Source organism: Anolis carolinensis, chromosome 5, assembly GCF_035594765.1.
Source record: "Anolis carolinensis isolate JA03-04 chromosome 5, rAnoCar3.1.pri, whole genome shotgun sequence".
Lineage (NCBI taxonomy): Eukaryota > Metazoa > Chordata > Lepidosauria > Squamata > Dactyloidae > Anolis > Anolis carolinensis.
The window spans coordinates 189,535,086-189,560,465 of record NC_085845.1 but is presented as its reverse complement, the minus strand read 5'-3'; the positions used below and the strand labels follow the sequence as shown (position 1 = coordinate 189,560,465).

Genomic DNA, 25,380 nt, shown 5'->3' with positions numbered 1-25,380 from the left:
CCATTTCCTCTGGTTTTATTCTGTATTATTCTCTGAGGTATTCTCAAAAGGTGACAATTAATTACAATATTCTGTCCTTTTACTGAGCACAGTGATATAGGTAAACGACTATTCAATGAATTCAGGTTATTCCCAAGACTGCTTTTATGATTTTTGTCACTATGATTCATTTTGGATGAGTCCCATAAAAAAGAGGTGGCAAACACATTTTGCCTCCCTTCCTCAGACACACAGGAGACTGTAAAGTCTTTTTTTCAAGGAGTCACATATTTTTTTTGAAAGGCAGTAATTCAAACCACAGACCAACGCTTTTTATGTGCAGTAAAGAGACACCTCAGATCATAGGAAGAAATACAGCAGTATCAAAGTAGCAGGTTGGTCTCAGTGGGATATTTTTGCTGATTCCAGAAATATCAGTTTGGTTAGAAATTGTTGACATCCTATCCCATGAGAGAGATGTGCAAAACAAATCAGAAACCTGGAAGCATAATTTCTTGACAGTTTGGTTATATTTTTTAAAAAATATATTAAAAAATGTTTTTCACTCAGCCTACCATTTCAATCTGTCCGGTATATATTGTCAACATGTGTCTAGAAATTTTATAAAGAATCCCTGGCTATGTTTGCAGTTCTAGCTGTGCCCCAATTTAGCTGTGCCTTCCAGCAAAATGGTGCAAGCCATGCAAGTGGCACTGCCATTGTCAACAGAACCATAAAGCCAAAAAAAAAGCCTATTTTTTGGTCTTCACTTTTGAAAGGAGAAGAGGATGCTAAAGAATGGCAGAATGGATACTCCAGCACCTCACATGCCATACAAGGATCCCTGTCACCACCATTTTGACAGCAACTGTAGCTGTTTTGGGAGCCTTGACAGAGCTGCTGAATTTCAAGAACAATTTGGGCTAGAACTTTCACTGTGATGTGGTTTGGAAGGGTCCCATGTGGGCCCCACCAAATCTCAGGAATTGGCCCGTTCCTGCTTTATTTCTACTGCACTGTATCTACTGGGAGATTTTTTGTTCTTTTTTGGTGTATTCTATCCCTTCTTGACACATTTCAGAGCCACTGGAAAGTAAACTTTGCAAGACCCAGAATCACTGAACAAGTTTGGTTTGGGTTCTGTGAGCCTGTGCCCCAGTGAGACCTCCCTTATGTAGGTCAGTGCTGCTAACTAAGCAAAATGAAGGTGGACTTACTTCTTACCACGTGCTTCCCCACTTCCATCAACTTCTGGGAAGATCTTACTTGTTATATTATAATTACCGCCCTCCACATTTGTGGGTTTAACTTTTACAGATCTGAATATTCACAAATATGATTAATATATTAGGATCATAGAATAGTAGAGTTGGAAGAGACCTCATGGGCCATCCAGTCCAACTAAGAAGCAGGAAATCGCATTCAAAGCACCCCCGACAGATGGCCATCCAGCCTCTGCTTAAAAGCCTCCAAAGAAGGAGCCTCCACCACAGCCCGGGGGAAGAGAGTTCCACTGTCGAACAGCTCTCACAGCTCTCATATTATCTCTAGGAATCTCTAGATGAGTTATGGTGACCCTCTCCTGGGGTTTTTCTGGTGAGATTTATTTCAGAGGAGATCTACCTTCTTCTAAGGATGAGGGAATATGATTTGCTCAAGGTTTCCAAGGCTGAGTTGGGATTCGCTCTGATTTTTCTGGAGTCCTGTCACAACACAAGAGCCACTACACCCGACTGAGCATTTTCCCCAGCCTTGGGCCTCAAAGGACCTACAAAAGTGAAAATAGCTACAACTCTAACACTTTTTGTTTCTGGGAATTATGGACCAGACAAATTTCTTACAAACTACTTTCAAAAGTGTTGTGGGGAGGGGATCTCTTTTTCCTGGCTTAAAGACCCTTTAGGGGACAAGGAGAGTGGTGGATGAGTTCTTATGCTTCATCTTGTAAAATGTGTCCCTCGTTTCTCTTGACTGCAGAGCAGAGTGGCCCAAAGAACAGTTCATCCCGCCCTATGTGCCACGGTTCAGAAATGGCTGGGAGCCTCCTTTGCTGAGCTTCCTGGGAGCTCCGAAGGAACAGGAGCTCAACCAGTTAGCAGAGTCTGTGGCCAACGTGGCCGAGCAGCAGCGGAAGCAAGAGATGAAACGGTTATCAACTGAGGTAGGAGACAGGCAGCAGTGTTATTTTAAACAGAGCTTGGAACATTGCATTTTGGAATTATAGTCCCACAAATCACCCAGCCATGCTAGTTAGCGGGTGGGTTGGTGTTTTTGGATTTATACTCCAAAACAGTAATCTTTATGAGCTTGAATTTTATGTCCAGGTGGGAGGTTTTGCATTCACACAACAGCTTGTAGAATGGGCTCTGTTCATAAACCATAAAGCACTTGTATAATGGTTGATGACTGTAATAATATAGGACAGAACAGTGGTTCTTGTTGCCCTCATTCATAGCCTTCTATGTGGCCTGGCAATCGTGGACTACTGCACTCATTTCAAATACAACAGGCAAAACTGCATGACCAAAGGTTGGGGTGGAGCACAGGATCAAGTGGAAATTATTCTCCTCCTTGAACAGAACAAAGAAGGTATTCTAAGGCAAGTTAAAAAAGGACCCAAAGCCGAATCTAACTGGCAAGAATGGTGTATTCTCTTGCCTTTGGCTATTATTTCACCCCTTGGGAAGGAAACTAAAATGTGTATAAACACACATAAACAACTTTTGCATTCTAGGCAGGGTACTGTAGGACTTATGACACTAAGCATAAAGAGGCATGTTTAAAAAATTTAAGAAAAATTGTATTTTAGTCAGAGTAAGCCCATTGAATTCAACATCTTTGCTAAGGTTATTTTTAAAATATTCCAATATTTTTAAATGTGTGACTTTTCAATTTAAACTAGGAATAAGGTATCTTTATCCCTTTACAATTTTTGGATTTCAACTCCTGGAAGTGATTTTTCAGAATTCAACTTCCGAGATCCTAGTTCAAAATATCTGGAGGAGCAGATACCCCCCGCTCCTTATTTAAAGAATGAATTTTTTTAAATTAAGAAAATAATTTTTTAAAACACACCCACTCTTCCTTTAAAATACGTGCTCCACCATGAGGGGAAAGCGATGTCCCTTGTTGACTTAGCCAATTTTGGCCATCCCAGATTCCTCCTGGTGTTTCAAAAAGGCTTTCCCCCCCCTGCACCCATTATTTTGAAGTGACTTTGCCCTTCTTTAGCTGCTATGAAAGGGTGAGGGTTAATTGAAGGTTTGTATTATTTTGATAACAACAGTATCAACCATAAGTGGCCACAAAGCTTCTGAACTAAAAAAAAACAAAGGAAAAGCAAACAGTTCTTGATTATGTTATGCATTCCTGACAATAAAAATCCACAGGTACAGAAATACACAGATATTTGAGTTTTATGAGAGGTTTGTAGACGTTCTGGTTGATTAGGAGCAAACTGCTTCTGTGTCATCTATTTATTAGCAGATTCAGTTATCAAGGAGCTATCTTGACTATGGAGTCTGACAATGGCTTAGAAAAGTGGTGGAGAAAGTGTGGCCCATCGACCGTGTCCAGCCCTGGGTGCCCCAGGACACAGCCTTGAAACCCTCCTGAACACCTATATCCTCCAGCCTTCCCTCCCCAATTTGGGTGGGGTGGGGAGTAGCCAAAATACACCAAAATGTCTTTGTAGAAAGGGTGTTGTGACTCAGCTGGAACCTCAGATTGACTCTCATGAGGATGATGGGATTCAGGTTCAAAATCAGGTTCAAAATGTCCCTGTTGTAGAAGATGAGGAAAAGAGAGTGCAAGTTCATTTTCCCACAGCAAGGAATGATGTTGATGATACTGAAACTAGCCAGGTGCAAATGGACTAGGAAAAGGAGGACAGTTCTCAGTCTGATAATGAGGCTCAGCAAACTAATGAGCAGGCTGACCTTGACGAAACAGGTTCCTTAGATCAAGCTGACCATTTGGAATTCAGGGTTCGGAGGAGTGTGAGAATCGCAAACAAGAGGGAGGTTAGAGGCCAGAGAAATGCTTTCATGCTTTGCAAAGCCTATTAAAGCAATGTGTTTGGAGACGAACCTTTGTCAAAGCAGCTTTCGTTCAACCAAGAAGCAAGCTCTCGTTTTCCTGGATTATCTTGCAGCCTATGTGTTCGTGTTCCTGGGACTTTGTCATGCTCTAATGGGACTTCGTTTATTCCTTGTGACTTCTTGAATTATTCTCTAAGGCTTTATTTTGTAACGAACTTTACTTTTGCTTTTTAAGAACGTTTTACCTTCTATTTTTTAATAAACTAAAAAGACTTCAATCTGTGTGCAGTCTGGTGTATATAGCAAGGTGAAGCTTGTCTGAGGTGTGACAAAGGGGTCCTTCAACCCAGTGTGTAACCTGAATGGGATGAGAACATCAGTGTTCTTCCAGGAAACACAAGAACACAAAAGTGACAGGTGTTGACATTTCCTGTTCTAGATACATGTGGTAGACTACCTTAAGTGAACATACATTATGTCCTCATGTATAAGTCTAGAAATATTAGTCAGAAAAATCAGCCCAAAAAACCTGGGTCGACACATCCATGGGTCAGTTTAAGTACTGTACTATATCTCTGATCATAAAAGGAACCACCCCTTCCTTTTATGAATGGCAAAGGGCAATATCTTAGTCCATCCTGGGAGATCCTAAACAAAGCCCCCTCTATGTGGTGCAACAAACTGTTTCTAGTCTTTTAAAAACCTGGACAGGAAATGGTGGTGGCACCGGTTGGGGTCTTCTGCCTCAATGTGTTCCTGTGCTTTCCCCTCTCCACAGAATGACCCCTGACTTATCCACACCAAAATCCATAACTTTGGCCTCAAAACCTGCTCTCAACTTATACATGAGGCTGACCTATACATGAGTATATACGGAAAATCTAATCAAGAGTTCAAGAGACAGATTGCAACCTGTTGCTCTCTTTGAAAATGAACGAAAATGTCAACACAAAAAATCTGTTGTCTTGTTATTTTTTTGAAAATGAGCCCCATATGCACAGGGATCTAACAGCATGAAAAGATCAAGGCAGCGCAGCCTCACCCTGCCACAAGATCACCTCTTTCCTACAGGGCATCCTTTTTTAATACAGAAAAATGCATCCCAGCGTGTGTTAACAGCATACTTGCTGCTGCCATGGTTACAGTGCCTAACCCGGAGAAAGAGGCTTTGAACTGACATCTAGGGAAGTACATCAGAAATTCTGATTCCTGAAAATTATTCGGTGCTTAAGCTACAGTGACATCCACTGTGGGATTTTCCTCTGTCACATGAATCAGTTTCCAGCTTAGACATAATTAACTGGAATTAAATGCAAGATGAAGTTGCTTGTTTCCATTGCAATTATTACTGGTGATTTTTGTACTTTTGCAGTGAGTGGGATTGCACTCGTGTCTACATTCACATCCATAGGTATATATGCCAGCTGGTTTTTCATGCACCTTGGGTGCCACAACTAGTGTGATCTCAAGTGAATTTGTTACATATGAGATTCAATATTGTAGCAAGGGAAATCTGTATCCCAGTTCTAAGAAAGGAAACAATTTTTAATCTAAAAATACACAAGTTTAAAACATGCATATCCCCAGCAACATTCCCCACTTTAGAATAATAATAATAATAATAATAAAACTTTATTTATAACCCGCCACCATCTCCCCAATGGGGACTCGGGGCGGCTTACATGGGGGGGGGGAACAAATTATAGAGATCGTATTGTCAAAACCCAATATTTTAATAACAGCCAGTCACATTCCATCATATACCTAGGAGTACAGGAGTGTCTCAAATTTAGTATTACAAGCTGGGATTTATAGATGTGACAGAACATCCACAGACATCATTTGCAGTACTAGATCTTTGTGATCTCTGTGTTGAACAATGGTTGTATGAGCCCGTTTTTGGGGCTGAAGCAGTAATTGTACCTGTGCACAGGAACGTTATTGGTAATTTATAATGAAAAGTCTATTGATGATTTTATGCAGTTAACAGACAACCCTTTTTGTTTTCTCTCTTTCAGCATTCCAGTGTCTCAGATTATCCTCCTCCTGAAGGGTATGCATTCAGTAACACAGCTTACAAAAGAGGGCCCCTGCCGGACCAGGGGACGGCCGTAGCTGCTTTTAAGCAAAGTGTTAGCCGACATGTAGATAGGTAACATTTCAGCAAAAGTTGTCTGTACAGCTGTGGAGAACTGTCCCAACTGGCTGCTTCTAGGGTGGAGGTGCCTATTTTTCTGTACCACTATTTTTCCTTATAGAAATAGATCATCCTTCCTATTTTAGAGCTAATACTTAAACTATTTTTTAAAGCGACTCATAGGTTCTGCTTATGCGCAGCACTATCAATTTGGGGTTCCCAGAAGAAATTGAAAATTGAATTGGTGGCTGGAACCTTATATCACTTTTGAACAATGAACTCCCTTGATTATGGTGAAATCAACAGTGGGTCATACATTTTCTCTTGGGCCGTAGCTGTCAACTTGCACCAAAAGAGATAAAGATTAGCGATTCTTGCTGCATTTCCTAGAGATCTTGTTACAAGGAACTACTCTCACTCTACTGAAGCAAAGTGAGAACAGAAATTGAAAGTGTTTCTTTGTTGGATTACAGTTCCAAGAATTTCCTGGTAAACATGGCTACTGGAGGTTCTTGAAACTATAGTTCCAAAAGGTCCCTTTTTCAAAAAAGTTAATACCCTATTAATTTACCAAATAATAATCTGCATCTGCCTTGTTAAAGGAAACATGCATCATTATTGTTTTCTTTCTCTTCTGGATTACTGTCATTGTACACATTTTGATGATCATTAGGAAAATAGATCCCTGGTTGTTTGTACTCCCACTACTTTTCCATAATTGGTGATCTGACTGTGGTGTAGTTCTCCTATCTGTACATCAGTTTTGGTTCACCAAGCCTTAGAATTAGGGCTATAAACCACTTAATTTCCCCTTTCCTGCACCATATGAATTCCAGACAGGTGCCTTTTCAGAATGATCCACACTTTGTGGCCAAGTGACTTTAAAATTTCTTACTGATATCTAACCTTTATTGTCCTTCATTCCACAAAAGCAATAATTTGACATAGCCACAAGTATTTCTCCTTTAGTCTTTAGAGGAAAGCCATAGTAGGTAGAATTGCAGATTTAAGGAAACACCAGAAAGTAGGCGCACACAAGGTGCTTCTTAATGCATGTTCTAATGTGTGCTTTGACATGTTGTGACCTGTCCAGATTTGACCTCAGAGTCAACAAACCAAATCTGTGCCTTGAACACCGTCTTCCCATTACCTCCACTGTTCCTGTTTCTCAATCTTTCTTCCCTTTTGTCTCACAGATTTAATCTGCCAACATCACCTCCCTGCCAGTTGGTGGTATGCATTTCAATTTGTAACAAAACACTTAAGAACAGAGTTTAGCATATATTCAGAGTTTTCCAAGACAACAACAACAACAACAATAATAATAATAACAACAACAACAACAACAACAACTTTATATCCAACAACAACTACTACTACTACTACTTCTACTACAACTTTATACCCAACTACCATCTCCTTAAAGGGACTCAGGGCAGCTTACATGGCAGCAAAAGTGTAACACAGAACACATAAAGTGTGCCAAACTCAGTGAGCATCATACACTATGGAATAGTTACTTTTTTGAACTACAGCTCCCAAAACATCCCAGACATCATGGCCACAAGTCATACTAGCTAGAGTATTTTGGGAGTTATATTCCAAAAGAAATAATTTTTCTGAAGTGTGTGTAAACAAACTCCAGTGTGGTACTCTTCTTTTGCCTAGCTCACACTTAGGCCCCATCTACGCTGCCATATAATACAATTTCAGAATCAGGTTATCTGCATTGAACTGGTTTATATGGCAGTGTAGGCTCATATAACCCAGTTCATTATATGACAGTGTGGATGAGGCCTTAATTACTAGGTTTTCCTAGATGTTATAACTTGGAAAATCCCCCCCCCCCCCCGATAACACAATTCTGGATATTATACAGTAGAGTCTCACTTATCCAACACTCGCTTATCCAATGTTATGGATTATCCAACACATTTTTGTAGTCAATGTTTTCAATACATCGTGTAATTTTGGTGCTAAATTCGTAAAAACAGTAATTACTACATAGCATTACTGCATATTAAACTACCTTTTCTGTCAAATTTGTTGTATAACATGATGTTTTGGTGCTTAATTTGTAAAATCATAACCTAATTTGATGTTTAATAGGCTTTTCCTTAATCCCTCCTTATTATCCAACATATTCGCTTATCCAACATTCTGCTGGCCCGTTTATGTTGGATAAGTGAGACTCTACTGTAGTTCAAAAAAGTAACTCCAGACCTAGGCAGTCTCCCAGACACTGGCAAGATTTACTCAATGCCAGTAAGGTTATTTTACTATCATTTGTACTTGTGTATCATCATCTAATCTTTTCTTCAATTGCAGAATTGCAGGTTTACAAAAATTAAAGGAGACTTATAACCTGGGGTGAAAGGCAGCTCAAAAAGGCAGAAAATTACCATAAAATGTATATAGTTAAAACATATCAAATTGAGTTTTTAAACAGTATTACATAACAAAAGTTAAATTATTTATTTATTTTTTAACTTTAAAAACAGTATAGCACCATAAAAAGTTTGTTAGAAATCAGGTCCCATTGCTTTAAAAGTCAGGACATAACTGTCTGACAAAAAGACAAGAAGATAGGATCTAAGTTATGTGAGGATCTGAAACCTGTTGTCTTCTGAGAGTGTGATGTTCATGCAGCGTGCTCTTCCTCTCTTGCCAAATAGTGTCCTTTGCTTTCATGTGCCTTCTATTCAGACACAGCATTGTGGACCTCATTTATCCAAATGGGTTGGGATCAATATGAGACAGTGCAGAATTATTGAGTTGACCAAAGGATTGGGGAAAGTGGGATTTCTACTTATATTGGCTCATCTTCATATAGGGTTATATTGGCCACTGCACTGGAGTCAGACTACTAGAATTTTGGATAACTGAGGGTCAGTCAATATGAACTTTTTGGTATCTTTCTGCTCCTCTCTTCAAGTTAGTTGTGACAGTTCTCCACAGCCAGTCAAAAGCTAGGTAGCTTCTGGAGCACCCAAAAGGTGTGTTCAGAATCAGTAGTTGACAATGGATTAACACCTCACAAATCCATTTTATTTCTGTTCTGGAAATCCATTCCATTCCTATACAATATTTTACTGACAATGCATTCTATATTTTGTTTGTTTTGCTATGTATTCATATGACTATTTGTCATTGTATGCATGTATAATTCTATCTGGTAATAGGATGAATGAATCTAACACTATTCATTAAAATTAAAAGCACTTAGAAAAGTTACTTTGGAAATGGCAAAAGCCATAATCCCCAATCAGGATGGACACTTTCCATGATTATAGATAGAGGTTTCTGCAAGTTGTTATTCAAAAAGGAACTTGTCCAAGCTGCCTCCATTGTTTAAAACAATAATCAGAGTACCCTTCTTTGGCTTCTGAAGACAGATATCTGTCATGAAAAAAACAAATCTATCTGGGTTACAATGGATGGCCTGATTATGGAGAAGAGCTCCTTGGCAAAGCTTTGCATTCAGAAATTCCCAAGTAATCATAAATTTCTCCAGTTATGACTGGGAAAGAGTCCTATCTGAAGACTTGGAGATCGCTACAGGTTGAGCTTCGCTTATTTAAAAGTGTTCGGTGTTTTGGATTAAAAAAAACTGCACATGAAATGGGACTCAAACATAATATTCATTTATGTTTCATACATATATACATTTATACATACCCTAAAAGTAATTTTATAAACAGTATTTTTAATTATATTGTGTGTGAAGCAAAGTCTTGTACACTGAAACATCAGTAAGCAAAAATACCACTCTCTCAGTCACCCAAGTGGACAGTTCTGGATTTTAGAATATTTTGGAATTCAGGTTAAGAGGTGCTCAACTTGTACCAATCAATCCCAGGAGTTTAGCCAAACCTTGAACATATTTCTGTTTCAGATTAATAAATGACTTCCTTCCAGTAGTAGCATCCTCCTTCTACTGAAAGCTACAAATTCTGGAAAAATGCCCCCAAAGTTCTGAAATTAAGGTTTTGACTTCCCTCTGTAAAGTATGACCTAATAAGTTTAAATAACATCTGTGTAACGGTTCTCATGTATGCCCTTTGGTTGTCACATCATGGCATTGTTTTTGTGCAATAAAATTGCAATTTCAAAAATTTATAGCAAAAACTGTCATCTTCATTGAATGACTGGGACATCATTCAGAGAATGACTGGGACATATACACACATTAGAAATTTGCCCTTTTCTAAATCCTTTCATTGTGCCACTGAAAGCATATGTGTGAATCTGTAGGAACAGTTTCATTTATACTATTTACAATGGATTCATTGGTCAGTAGCAATGTAGCCTCTTCCCAGTTTTTTTGTTTTTGTATTTTGGTTTTTGGTTTTGCTTGTGTAACGGATGGCTGCCTTCTTTTCATGGTAATGAACTTTGGGTAAATCATTACCCCTAATTATATTTGCTAGCAGGCAAGGCTTGCTCCTTCACTCTCTTCTAGCTCTGCCTTGCTGCTGCAAATTGCAGCCAGAGTAATGTTTGGCTTGTTTGCTTTGCAGAAATTATGAAGCACATAAAAACCCATCCAAGAAATATGCCAAAACCAAATACGACTTTGTCGGAAGAAACCAGAGTGAACTTTCTGTCTTGAAGGATGAGATTTTAGAGGTAATATATCTATTTTGACACAGTCACTCCAATAGTGTTCTGCCAGGCATAGTTTTCTTGAATCATCTTCCCAAACCAGTTTGTCTGCCTTAAGAACATTCTTTATTGGATTGGATTAGTTGAGTTTCACAGTCTTGGGGAAACTAGTAAATGGGAACATAAGTAGCTGGCTGATACTGTTTGTCCATTAGACCAGTGCTTCTGGACTGGAAGCAGTTCTCCACATTTACTGTGTAATGATTTGAGTGTTGGCCCAGGAGACCCACTGAGTGATCTTGGACAAATCTCACTTTCTCAACCTCAAAGCTAGTCAGTGGAAAACCCCCTTTGAACAGCTCTTGTCAAGTTGATCCAATCCTAGATTTGTCTTAAGATGGCCCATAATTTGGAAAATAAAAAACACAACAACAATGTCAATTTGATCAAACAAAACAATAGATAATATTCTAGGCAGCAGCAGATTAGTTAAAATTATCCCACTTCTAAAAGTGGCCCAAAGCCAAGATAACACAGTCTTTACCTGTCACCTAAAGGCTAAAAAGGTAACAGATGAATGAGGAGGGGGGAGGGAAAGCTGCATGAGTAGATGTCCTTTCTGTCAGCATGATAAAAGAGACCTCCAGTCCACAGGCATTCCTCATCTGATATGCCAGGTGACTGTGGAAAGCACTGCCATTCAAAGCAGACAATGTGTGGCTAAATAGACAAGTAGTATAGCCTATTAGCTACTTGTCTCCCTGTTAGTGAGTTGAACAGTAATGTGTGCAAGTGTACCTTTCTGCATATAACATCTGAACCAGCTCTGTACCAATATGGACAGTTTTCTTGTATAACCATTTGCTTTCTTCCAGGTCCTTGATGACAGGAAGCAATGGTGGAAAGTCCAAAATGCAAACGGAGTCACGGGATTTGTGCCAAACAACATCTTGGAGCCTCTCAGAACTCAGGAACCTGGTGCTGCGGAAATACCTTATACACATACTATACAGGTATCCCCAGTTGGTCTTTAGATAAGTCATGTCAGATAGCTGTGGAAATGAAATCTATTGGATTTGCTTTTTTGCATGGAAATATGCATTTTACACCTCCTAGCAACACCTACAAAGTGGAGGTCAGCACACTTTGGAAACGTGCATTTCTAAGACTTTAAGAGAAAGGGGGGGGGGACTGTTTTAGAAGCAAAGAAAGTGTACATGGCCATTTCTTCAGATCATGACTAAAAATCTGAACATTTGAACAATGAATGTAAGCATACTTAAGTCACTACAAAAAAGCATGAAAATTATGTATATTAGAAATATGTGTTGGGGTGGGGGTGTGCATAAAAACATGCATGTGTGGAAGAAAAAAATCTCACAACCTGATCTCACAATTCAGTATGGAAATTGATTGGATCAAGAATGTTATTAAGAAGTTTGATAAGAGTGGGACTGATAGATGTATACATTGCTAGGCTTAAATATCCTAAGACACCAGATCCCAGCTGATTTTCAAAGCTGAACTGGATCAGTTCAGGTATTTGGATGGGAGATCACAACAAAAAAACAGTCGCTATAGGCTATATTTCAGAGGAAGGAAATGGCCAACCACTTCTGAGTATCTAATCTCATGCAGCCACTTAGGACCTTTTTGAAGCCTGTCCCCCTCCAGCTTTGCCTAAACAGTCATGGTTGAATGTCATTTAACTTATCAAAATGTAATTGGCATGAATTTCTAGGGTGGAAAAACTGCTACTTGTCCAGTGAAAGATATTTTCATTTGTGGTAGACCTGTTACTATTTTAGTTTATTTTTTAGTTACAGAAGAGTGTGCTGGAGTGCATGCTATATCATTGGCTGGTGCCTTGTCACATTCTGATATGTGTTTTTAAAGTGATACAAATAATTATTTTGTTACTATTTAAGAACATGAAAATTATGAAATATTTTTTAAAAAAATGGTACTTTGGAACTGAAACTTGAAGCTTTTGAACAATTATTTTCAGAGCTCTGGATTCAGAGCACAGCTGATAATCATGCACATGCAAAGTAGATTCATTTTCTTTTAGTGCTGAATTGATTTTCAGCCCCATAACCGAGAATCTTTATAGTGTTTGTTTTTAGCTTGGAGGGATTCTGTGGTTTCCCGCCATCCATTTCACTGCTATCATTGCCATTATATCTTCTCTGCTTTTACATTTATTTTAATTTTGAATGCTTGTCATACATTACCAGCTGTTGATGCCAAAGAGGGAATTTGAGTTATTTAAGGTAGGGTGTTTCTCCCTCATCCCAATTCCCTTGGGGAGTGTGAACCATGATGTTTACTGATGTTTGCATGTGCATGCATTTGCTAATTTTCTAGTTTGGAATTCCCAAGGAAGATGCCTATAAGACTTTATCTGCACAGAATAGTTCTTGTGCATTGTGTAGCTTTTGTGTGCTATTAAAATTATTTGGGTCTTAGAACTTTGGTGTAGATTTGCTAATTGACTGGTGTGTTGTATTCATTTTTGCTATTCACACACAAACCCGTAACATCTATACAACAACATATATGAGTGACCAGTTTGAGCAGAACTGGAGCAAACATGTAACCTTCTAGATCAGTGGTTCTCAAACTTTGGTACTCCTGGTGTTTTGGATTTCAGAAGGCTTAATCCAGTCCCAACTAAAGTAGGTACTAAACTGGATATTGAATCAGTTCAACCCATATAATCATTGACTTACACTCTGCATTTGATTCAGTGACTCTATGTGATGACCCATGGGCCTTGTAGTCCTGCTCAGGACATTGTAATTCCTGATGAGGAGGAAAACTTGGGTTTTTTACCTTTCCAGTCTGAACTGGATTCCTCTCAGCCAGATCTTTCCCAGGCAGATCTGGGAACCTTGCACCTGCAAGAAAGTTGTCTCCCAGAAGTATGTCAAACAAGCCCAGAGCCTACTTCTCCCGTGTTCTTGCGCCGGGAGTTTTGTAAACAACAGAGAAGTTTGGAATCAGCTTCGCGCAGGAGTGCGAGGATTGCAGCTAAGAATGTTGCCAATTAAGACTGTTTCTCGTGAGAATCTTTAAGGAGTTTAACATCTGGTCTCAGAGTTTAGCTTTCGTTTCTGATTCCCAGAGAACTGCTTCGGTGAGAAAGTTAGACTCTATATAGGTGTTTTGCCCGCGTAGTAACTTCGCGGAGTCAATTCGTCAGCCTACGGAGCGAGTTGTGTCTGGACAGCGCGCTCCGATTCAAGCCTCGCTCCTGCTCAAGCCTAGCCCTGCTTTCCAGCCTTCGCCTTGCTTCCCAGCCTTTGTTTATCTACGGACTTTGCCTTGTTTCCCAGGACGAATCCTTGCCTTGTTCCACGGATTTTACCAAGTTATTCCACGGACCTTGTTCTTGTTCCTAGTTACCTTGTTCCACGTTTTAGCCTTGTTTCAAGTATCAAGTTATTTCCTAGTCTTACTCAAGTTATGGACTAAAGGACCTTGTCATCTCCCCTCACTTTGCCTGGCAAAGTGAGTGTTTCGGTTATTGGATTACAACTTTGGACCTTATATTTCATATTGGACATTGCCTTTTTGGACTAATTTTGACCTTTCTTGAAAGGTCTGCTTCTGGACTAACTTTTACATCTGCTTTTATTAACTTTATATATTCCTTCAATAAAGATATTAGTTAGATTCTGGCCTCTGTGTTTGGTTATTGGTGCCTTTGTAACCTGGGTCGTGACAGTTTGACTCCGCCACCCATAAGCACCAATTAACCAAGGCCAGAATGTCTACCGGAACCGTGCCGGGTGGGCAGCCGCTTACCTACACCATCGACAAGGATGAGGTGGATCGCATCCGCGACAGACTCAACGCCCAGGATGGAGAAATAAAGGGCTTGCGGGAGCGCGGAGTCCGCCTCCCGGCCATGGCGTTGCCTACCAAGTTTACTGGAGAAGCTTCTAAGGTTCATGTTTTCCGTCGCCAATGTCAAGCTTATCTAGAGGCCCGAGATGCCGAGTTTCCCCAAGAAGACATCAAGGTGGCGTGGGTTTACAGTCTTCTAGACGGGCCAGCGGCCAATTGGGCGACGGCACTGTACGACCAAGCCTCTCCACACCTAAGATCAGCGCAACACTTCTTGGACCACCTCAAGGAGACTTGGGGAATCGAGGACAATTTGGAGGCAGCCGGACACAAACTCCGTCGCCTTTTCCAAGGAGACAGACCTATGTCTCAGTATATTGCCGAGTTCCGAGTGCTGGCCCACAACACCGGCTGGAACGATGTAGCCCTCAGAGGACAATTCCGGGAGGGTCTCAACATTGAAATGCTGGAAGAAATCTCCAAGGTGGATCCTCCCCAGACCCTCGAGGCACTCATTGATCAATGTTTACGGGCTGAAGTCATGATTGCCAACAGGAAACAGTGGGTTCGAGGCCAGGGCAATAGAGCCGGGGCAAAACCCCCCGCTCCCATCAGCGTTCAGCCACGTCCAGTGTGGAGACCCCCACCGCCAACCCCATACCCCAGAGGAGGCGAGGAGGTGCCGATGCAGTTGGGCAATGTGCGTCCCAGACTGGATGCCGCCGAGAAGGCCCGTCGTCAACGCTTAAACCTCTGTTGGTACTGCGGGAATGGGGGCCATTTCGCCAGAGAGTGCCCAGCCAAAGGGAAGCCTGCCGCCCGTCTTGCGGCGGCGTCCTCCACGGAGACGAAGGCGTCTGAGCCGACTGGCACACAGCCGGCGGGGGAAGCCAACGACCGGGTGTAGAGAGGCTCGCCAACCCGGTCAAAAAATCCATTCAAGAGCCGCCAACCGGGGTCCTGTTCCTTCTCGTGGTCACATTATGGTCAGCAAAAAGGGGACCCGTCATGATCCACGCCATGATAGACTCTGGAGCTACCAACAATTTCATTGATAGAGAGTATGCCGACTCTCTGGGATTACAATATCATGATTTCAAGAATGCCCGTGTGGTGCAAGCCATAGACGGCCGCCCCCTCAAGACGGGCCCCGTAAGTCAGTGGTCGGAACCCACCAGGATGTGGATAAGGGAACATATGGAAGAGATTTCCTTCTTTGTTACCGAGGTTCCCCATTTCCCTGTGATTTTGGGAATTCCATGGCTGACTCTCCACGACCCTAACATCTCCTGGTCCAACAGAGAACTGCAGTTTGCTTCGCCGTACTGCCAAAACCATTGCCTCGTAGCCAAGGTCTGCCATGCCACAGACACCGAGCCCATCATCACCTTGCCAAAGAAGTACTCCGAGTATTGGGATGTATTCAACGAGAAAGAAGCCGAAAAATTACCCCCACATAGACCTTATGACTGTGCCATTGACTTGGTGGAGGGGGCCCCGATCCCGCGAGGGCATCTCTACTCCCTGACTGAACCAGAGCAAGAAGCTCTCAGGGAATTCATAGAGACAAACCTTCGCAAGGGATTCATCAGACCCTCTCAATCCCCAGCCGCCTCCCCAGTGATGTTTGTGAAGAAGAAGTCAGGGGAACTACGCTTGGTGGTGGACTACAGAGCATTGAACAATATCACCAAGCGGAACAGCTATCCCCTGCCCCTAATCTCGGATCTACTGGATCGGCTTCGAGGAGCCAAGGTTTACACCAAGCTGGATCTTCGGGGGGCTTACAACTTAGTTCGCATCAGGGAAGGGGACGAGTGGAAGACCGCCTTCCAGACCAAATTCGGATTATTCGAGTCCCGAGTTATGAATTTCGGTTTATGCGGAGCTCCCGCAACGTTCCAGCATTTTGTCAATGACATTTTTCAGGACTATCTAGACAGGTTCTTGATAATCTACCTGGACGATTTTTTGGTGTTTTCTAGATCACAATCAGAACATGAGAACCACGTCAAAATGGTGTTACAACGATTGCGGGATCATGGACTTTATGCCAAGCTGGAAAAATGCGCCTTTGATCTACAAGAGGTAGATTTCCTTGGTTACCGCATCTCGCCTCTAGGGCTTTCCATGGATCCAGCCAAGGTTTCAGCAGTATTGGAATGGCGGGCGCCAACTAACAAGAAAGAAGTGCAGCGTTTCTTGGGGTTCGCGAACTATTACCGCAAGTTCATTCCAGATTTTGCCCGCTGGTCTGACCCCATCACTAGCTGCATCCGTGGAAAACAGCCTTTCCGCTGGACTGATCAAGCAGAGAAAGGGTTCCAGCAACTAAAGAAACTATTCACGTCCCAGCCGATTCTACAGCACCCAAATCCTGGAACCCCTTTTGTTGTGCAAGCGGACGCCTCTGATGTGGCAATTGGGGCGGTACTCTTACAACCGGTGGGAGATCACCTCCATCCCTGTGCCTTTTACTCTCGTCAACTAACCACACCAGAGAGGAATTACACCATTTGGGAAAAAGAACTACTGGCCATAAAGGCAGCCTTTGAAACTTGGAGACATTGGCTAGAAGGGGCCAAATTTCCCATTGAAGTCCATACTGATCATCGTAACCTAGAACATCTAAGAACTGCCCGCAAACTGAATCAGAGGCAGCAACGTTGGGCTTTATTCTTCGAACGTTTCGACTTCCAGATTCATTACGTGACCCCAGCCCAGACCAAGCAAGCAGACGCCTTGTCACGTAAACCGGAATACGCTGCAGGACGTAAGGAGACCTTTGAATCCCAACTATTACAACCCGAGAACTTTGCCACGCTCACAGTGGGAAACACCAAATCCATTTCCATTGGTTCAACTTCCTCTACTCCAGGACCCATCTGTGCTCAAGAAATCAGGGCTAGTCAGCAAGCAGATGCCTGGGCGCAGGACCAACTTCGCCAAGGTCTGCATTTTCCCTTTTCACTTAGAGATGGGCTGCTTTGCTATAGAAATCATGTTTATATCCCACCCGGACCGGGCAGGGAAAAAGCGCTCCGTCTGTGTCATGACTGCAAACCAGCAGGACACTTCGGACTATTTAAAACCATGCATCTGATCCTAAGGGATTTTTGGTGGCCCAAGATCCGCAAGGATGTGGAAAAATATGTCAACACCTGCCCAGTATGCCAGCGCTCCAAGATAAGAAGGGAGAAGCCCTCAGGGCTACTGCATCCCCTTCCTACTCCATCTCGTCCATGGGAAATAATTTCTGCGGATTTCATCACTGACCTACCACCTTCCTGTGGATTCACCACGATCTTAGTGGTGGTGGACCTTTTCACCAAGTTAGCCCATTTCATTCCCTGCGAAGGCCTCCCCACGGCCAAAGAGACTGCGGATCTATTCCTTCAACATGTTTTCAGACTACATGGATTGCCCAAGAGTTTAGTCACAGACCGTGGATCTCAATTCACCTCTCGTTTTTGGAAGGCGCTACAAAAACTATTGGGCATAGACTCCCGCTTATCTTCAGCTCATCATCCCCAAACAGATGGGCAAACGGAGCGCACCAATGCCACTTTGGAGCAGTACCTTCGCTGTTATGTAAATTACCAACAGGACAATTGGGCTTCTCTGTTACCACTGTCTGAGTTTGCCTACAACAATGGAGTTCAAGCTTCTACAAAAGAAACGCCGTTCTTTGCAAACTACGGCTTCCATCCACGTTTCTTTCCCCCTGTCATTGAAACCTCAGAAGTTCCCGCAGCAGAGGATTGGCTACAGGAACTCACAGCGGTACAACAACTTTTGCTCCAGCAACTGGACCAAGCCAAGGAGGACTATAAACGCCACGCTGATAAACACCGCCAGCCGGGCCCTGAAATCAAGGTAGGAGAACGGGTTTTTCTGTCCACTCGCTTTCTGCCCTCCCACCGCCCTTGCCGGAAGTTAGATGCCCGTTTCATTGGTCCCTATCCGGTGGTGGCGCAATTAAACCCCGTGACTTTCAAACTCCAACTTCCGCGTTCCATGCGCATTCACCCAGTGTTTCACCGTTCCCTGCTCCTTCCGGCGGATGGTGTGCGTCCTGATTCAGACCAACCGGCCCCCCCTCCTGTTTTGATGAATGGGGAGGAGGAGTTCGAGGTTGAGGACATTTTGGATTCTCGCTTTCATCGCCGCCGCCTACAATATCTCATTGACTGGGTGGGTTTTGGCCCTGAGGAACGCTCTTGGGAAGACGCCTCCACAGTCCATGCTCCTGATCTAACCCGCCGCTTTCATCAGACCTATCCCGCCAAGCCGCGACCTCGCGCCTCGGGGAGAGGGCCCCAGTTTGGGAGGGGCCTTGAGGAGGGGGATAGTGTGATGACCCATGGGCCTTGTAGTCCTGCTCAGGACATTGTAATTCCTGATGAGGAGGAAAACTTGGGTTTTTTACCTTTCCAGTCTGAACTGGATTCCTCTCAGCCAGATCTTTCCCAGGCAGATCTGGGAACCTTGCACCTGCAAGAAAGTTGTCTCCCAGAAGTATGTCAAACAAGCCCAGAGCCTACTTCTCCCGTGTTCTTGCGCCGGGAGTTTTGTAAACAACAGAGAAGTTTGGAATCAGCTTCGCGCAGGAGTGCGAGGATTGCAGCTAAGAATGTTGCCAATTAAGACTGTTTCTCGTGAGAATCTTTAAGGAGTTTAACATCTGGTCTCAGAGTTTAGCTTTCGTTTCTGATTCCCAGAGAACTGCTTCGGTGAGAAAGTTAGACTCTATATAGGTGTTTTGCCCGCGTAGTAACTTCGCGGAGTCAATTCGTCAGCCTACGGAGCGAGTTGTGTCTGGACAGCGCGCTCCGATTCAAGCCTCGCTCCTGCTCAAGCCTAGCCCTGCTTTCCAGCCTTCGCCTTGCTTCCCAGCCTTTGTTTATCTACGGACTTTGCCTTGTTTCCCAGGACGAATCCTTGCCTTGTTCCACGGATTTTACCAAGTTATTCCACGGACCTTGTTCTTGTTCCTAGTTACCTTGTTCCACGTTTTAGCCTTGTTTCAAGTATCAAGTTATTTCCTAGTCTTACTCAAGTTATGGACTAAAGGACCTTGTCATCTCCCCTCACTTTGCCTGGCAAAGTGAGTGTTTCGGTTATTGGATTACAACTTTGGACCTTATATTTCATATTGGACATTGCCTTTTTGGACTAATTTTGACCTTTCTTGAAAGGTCTGCTTCTGGACTAACTTTTACATCTGCTTTTATTAACTTTATATATTCCTTCAATAAAGATATTAGTTAGATTCTGGCCTCTGTGTTTGGTTATTGGTGCCTTTGTAACCTGGGTCGTGACACTCTAGTTGGGATTAGTAATTGGATTTAGCCTACAGAAAGAACAATCAGGAGGCATAATTTGAGACCTGAGTCAAGGGCCTGTATGTTAAACTGTGGCAAACAGTAGTCCTGTCATGTCTTGGTTTGTTTGAATTGAGTGAGATGGAGAATGCTCAATAGTTTGAAGTGTTCATTGCAGTGTATTTTGCTGTGACTTTTGCACTCAGTCATCTTGGATAATAAGGAAGTCATCCTGCTTGAGATACATTTTGCTTAATTGGAGCCCCAATACAGAACAGACCAGACTTAGAGACATACAACTTTCTGTTTTGAAGCAGCAATTTCATGGAATCATATTTTTATAGAATCTTGGAGTTGAAAGAGGCTGCAAGGACCATCTAGTCCAATCCTGTACTCCTGGCAGATGTCCAGCCAACATCTTTTTAAAGACCTCCAAAGATGGAGAGTCCATCACCCTCTGAGGCAGTTTATCCAACTATTGAATTGTTTTTATGGTCTTCCAAATGTTAGATAGAATATCTTTTCTTGTAATTTGAATCAACTTGTAATTTGAATCCAGTCTTTGGAGAAGCAGAAAACAAGCTGCCTCTATATTTTACGTAACATCCCTTCATATAGTTCTGTGGTTCTCAACCTGTAGCTCCCCAGGTGTTTTGGCCTACAATTCCCAGAAACCCCAGGCGATTTACCAGCTGTTATGATTTTTGGGAGTTGAAGGCCAAAACATCTGGGGACCCACAGGTTGAGAACCACTGAGATAGTTAAAGATGGCTATCATGTCACCTCTTAGCCTTCTCCAAGCTAAACATACCCAGTTCTCCAAATCATTTCTTATAAGGTTTGGTTTCTGGTCCTCTGACCAGAAACCTCTTGATCACCCTTCTTTGAACATGTTCCACCTTATCCATGTTCCTCTTTCTTATAGCTCCTATTGTTAACATTTTAAAAATTGATTGCTTATTCTGAAACAAGCTAAAAAAATTAATTTAGATAAGGCAAGTTTTGGGTGACCTGCCAAAGAACAGAATTAAGACATGGACCCATCTTTGACACACAAAACCAATCTGGATCTGAGAAGAATCCAGCAGGAAGATTATGTAGAGACCCCACTTGAAAAACCAGGGTTATTTTAGGTGAAAAATACACAGGTTTTTAAAGCAAATACATCTCTACCTCCCATTGCCTCCCAATCTGTCTTCTCTGTGGTGGAAGATGACCTAAGCTGCTGAACACAAAGTTCCATCCTGCCAGGGATCAGCAGGATGAGACCTCACTTCTTTTTCCTGTCCCCATGAGCACAAGGTGGACAGAGGAGAAATGCCAGCATCACAGTAGTGTCTTGGTCTCTAGTTCTTCATTTGCTCCAAACCCTCTTTGTGGAAAGGGGGAGGAAGACAATAGAATTTGTGTTATGTTCCTTCTTTAAATATCACAAAGCTCCAAGCACTCAGGTAATGTCCTTATCCTGGAAAAAAGGAAGCAGGACTGGAATTCTCTATTAGTTAATATATAGCAGTCTGATAAGCCACACAACTCGGGTTCACTTTAGCAGAGAAGGATGCTTTAATCATGCACTCTTGTTGGTTTGCATCATTATCATCAACATCCAAGAAAAGGTAATTTTCAATGTGTTTAAGGGGATGGAGGCCCAGTGGCGAAGTGTGTTAAAGCACTGAGCTGCTGAACTTGTAGACCAAAAGGTCCCAGGTTCAAATCCCGGGAGCGGAGTGAGTGCCTGCTGTTGCTCCAGCTTCTGCCAACCTAGCAGTTTGAAAACATGCCAATAGGTACCACTCCGGTGGGAAGGTAACGGTGCTCCATGCAGTCATGCCGGCCACACGACCTTGGAGGTGTCTACGGACAATGCCGGCTCTTCAGCTTAGAAATGGAGATGAGCACCAACCCCCAGCGTCAGACATGACTGGACTTATTGTCAGGGGAATCCTTTACCTTTACCTTTAAGGGGATGGAGGCCTGTCAGGGTTTGAGTTTCCTAAGGGGTTTGCTCACCCTCAGGTCAGTTTGTATATCACTTGCTCCCTCCTGGTTGTAGCCAAAAGAGTTGTCAAGAAATCAACCAAGGAGCTTCTTAACCAAGTGGAGTGAGTCAGTTGATAACTGATATTCACTCTAAAAATTCCCATTCAGTCTTTCTTTTATCTAAAATGGAAGAAGGAGACTCTCTCCAAATCCAGAAAGCTGGAATATAACCTACAGATATATTTAAATATGGCTTTGGGAGCATTTTTCATTTCCATACAGATCAACATGGAAGTGGGATGGAACGAAAAGAAAGACATACCTAAAAGGGGAAAACAGCTAATTCTGTCCCTCTATGTCCTCAACATATGGTTCAGAATGTTGCCTTTTTGCCCTTTAATATTGGCACTGCTTATATGTGCTTTGTTTAAGATTACTATGATCATTATTGTTCGTTCCTTTGGGCAAAAAGACCTTGGCCATTAATGCTGATATGCATCTATCTGTGCCAAGTTTGGCTTCCTGGTCTCTGTGGCCTTGCACATTCTTTGGACTCTACCATGAAGCCTCCTTCCAAGTATCTTTATTTAGCAATTTGTAGCAAATGGCTCTCTGCGGGAGTGCAGCTTCTCTTTCACACACGTTTCTCAGGCCCAGGTCTGCTGCCAGCATCTGCCGGCCCAACACAATTATCTCTTGCCAAGTGCCCTCTTTCCTTTTTCCCAAGCCACTTTCCTTTTCTCCTCTGCCTGGGAAATATGTCACAATGAGGGGATCCGCATGGACAGGTGCTCCTTCTGCACTTGCCAGAATTGCTGCTCAGTCTTTGCCAATAATTCTTACAGTAGCATTCTGGCTATGAAGGGAGAGCTTTGTTTCTCTTTTCAGTGGAAGCGTGATTCTGTTGTGAGCCCATTGAGTTTCTTTCCCTTATTTTTCCAGGATAAAGAGATTAAGCCAAAGGAAGTGACTCCACTTTTGAAAACAAAATAGTAGTGGCCACTGTACCCAAGTTCACATGGGGATTTTTCTTTGTGTGAGCTGTCCACACGATTGTGAGATAGAAGGAAAAAAATGAAGCAGTAAATCCACTTGAACTGGACAGAGGAAGGAGTGTGGAGTCAGAGGTTTCCGCTGCAGAAGAATAGAGCTTGGAAATGTTACTTTTTTTGGACTATAGCCCCCTGCCACCAAATTAGCCACTCAACACTTCCAGCTGGCCATGCTAACTAAAAGGCACGGAAAGCAGAACGCCAAAAAAGTAACTTTTTGGCAGTAACATTAAATGGAGCTCTTTCCATTTATCTAATTTGACAAATCTATAGTTATTACACAAACCCCTTATCCATAAAACTGATATCCACAGTCTTGATTCCTCACATACCAAAAATATTCTCCCCCAAAAGTTTTTGTAGCTTCTCTAGGTGCTCCAGTGCTATTATTTGGTATTCATCTGGACCAAGAATAACAATAAAATATGCTTAGCTATTATCTGTATTTCAGGTATCCATGTTGGTTCTTGGAACATATCCCTTGCAGATATTGGGACCATACTGCATTTGATTGCTTTGGTCCATTATATATATGCAATGTTTTTGTATAAAAACGACTTCACATTAAGCTTCAAGGCCACTTTTACAGGTGTTGAGGCACCTTTCGGTGTATCTGGGAATTGGGTGGACTTTGCTTTAGCTGTTGATGTTTATGGTAATATATTTAAAAGCTAGTTCCCAACATCTTATTATGTTCTGCCATGATACAGAAATCAAAGCTGGAACATGACAATGGAGGTAAGGGTTCCTCCAACAGCTCCCAATGAATTATGTGAGAAAAGCTAAACAAGTGCTTTCTGGGACCAGGTTCACAAGGAGGAGGGAAGCAGAATGATTTAAGAGGAGAGAGCCACATCCAGCTTTGGATATAATTCTTTGCTAATTTGCTTTGCTAATTTTCTGTAAGATGGAATCAAAGTGCTTTGAAATTAATATGCCACTTTTCCTCTGATGGCATCCCTTCATCCAAAAAACGATCAGTTCCTATCCCCAGGAGTCAAAGAATGACCATTAGTGCCCTCAAGTACAGCCATTGAATGCCACTTGGTTTTTGGAGGGGTGCCAATTTATAGTGGAAGGTCTAGTGTTGTTTTTACTTTCCTAATTTGCTTTGATTTACTTTACTTTTTTCATAGCAATTACTGGGAGAACTCTCAGAGGTAAATGCTCTCATATATAACTTGCCATTCATGTATATATTGTAACGTTTGTTCCACTCAAAAATGCTGTGCATTGACCTTTTAGTTGGCACTGTCCATAAAATATTTTGCATATCTAAATGCCTTCAACAACTTTGGTTTCCAGATTATCACTGTTAAGGAGTTATGACTGAAGGTGATGATAATTGGGCTATCGAAATTGAGAGAGTAAATCTAGAGTAAACTTGATAGATCCCATAATAGTAGAATACCAAGGCTTTTGGACTCATGACAACATGATTTTCCACCTAGATCTGAAAGTTAATTAAAACCATCATCACTAATTAAATTGCTAACATTGCTTATGGCTAACTTTGGGGAGGGGGGGGGGTTGAAAGGACATTGGGATCTTTTCTCACTTTTTGAGCACAGTATAAATTCCAGAATTCAGAAAATATTCAGAGACACCTAAAGAGAGAAGATCCAATATGCTTGAGGCCTCCCTTGCCTCATTTGGCCAGGTATTGACTAAAGTTGAAAAAGTCAGTTTAAGGACTACATCACTCAGAATCCCCAAGCCTGTATTGTCAGTTTTAGTGCAAAATGGTTATTGTTCCACACTGTGGACTAATTTGACTAGGAGTGATCTTTCAGGGCAAAGAAAGTGTGTTTTCACCACTTAACATTCCATATGTTGTTTTGAAGTTGAGATTAATTGGAGAATGAAATCAGGCCTCCCAAACATGTGCCCACTCCAGCCACCAAATCATGCTAGTTCATAGCATGGAATGGTCACCTTTTTGCACTGCAATGGCCCATGACAACTAGTGGATCTGAATGTTCTAGACCTCACAGTATCTTTTCCCATCTTCACAGTAGGTAAAACATGGTCAGATTTGGTGCTGGTGAGGAACTAGGCCTTAGAATTGTTGGACTTTTTTTCTGGAGCTACCAGATCCATCAAGGCCCCTAGTGGCACAGTGTGTTAAAGCGCTGAGCTGCTGAACTTGTGGACCAAAAGGTCCAAGGTTCAAATCTCGGGAGCAGAATGAGTGCCCACTGTTAGCCCCCGCTCCTGCCAACCTAGCAGTTTGAAAACATGCAAATGTGGGTAGATCAATAGGTACCGCTCCATTGGGAAGGTAACGGCGCTCCATGCAGTCATGCTGGCCACATGACCTTGGAGGTGTCTATGGACAACGCCAGCTCTTCAGCTTAGAAATGGAGATGAGCACCAACCCCCAGAGTCGGTCACGACTGGACTTAACCTCA

The 25,380-nt window shown here is 42.3% G+C and overlaps 1 protein-coding gene across 2 annotated transcripts in view; it reads left to right on the top strand.

Annotated features, from left to right (window-relative positions):
* Positions 1-25,380, top strand: part of eps8 (EGFR pathway substrate 8, signaling adaptor) — a 158,252-nt gene that overhangs the window by 123,589 nt on the left and 9,283 nt on the right. The window contains exons 14-17 of one of the 2 annotated variants that reach the window (XM_008118629.2): positions 1,957-2,140; positions 6,038-6,072; positions 10,677-10,785; positions 11,637-11,774. In XM_008118629.2, coding sequence (XP_008116836.2) covers positions 1,957-2,140; positions 6,038-6,072; positions 10,677-10,785; positions 11,637-11,774 — 466 coding nt within the window. Of the gene's footprint in view, positions 1-1,956; positions 2,141-6,037; positions 6,172-10,676; positions 10,786-11,636; positions 11,775-25,380 lie in introns of both variants that reach the window. The other variant, XM_008118628.2, reaches the window with a different exon arrangement.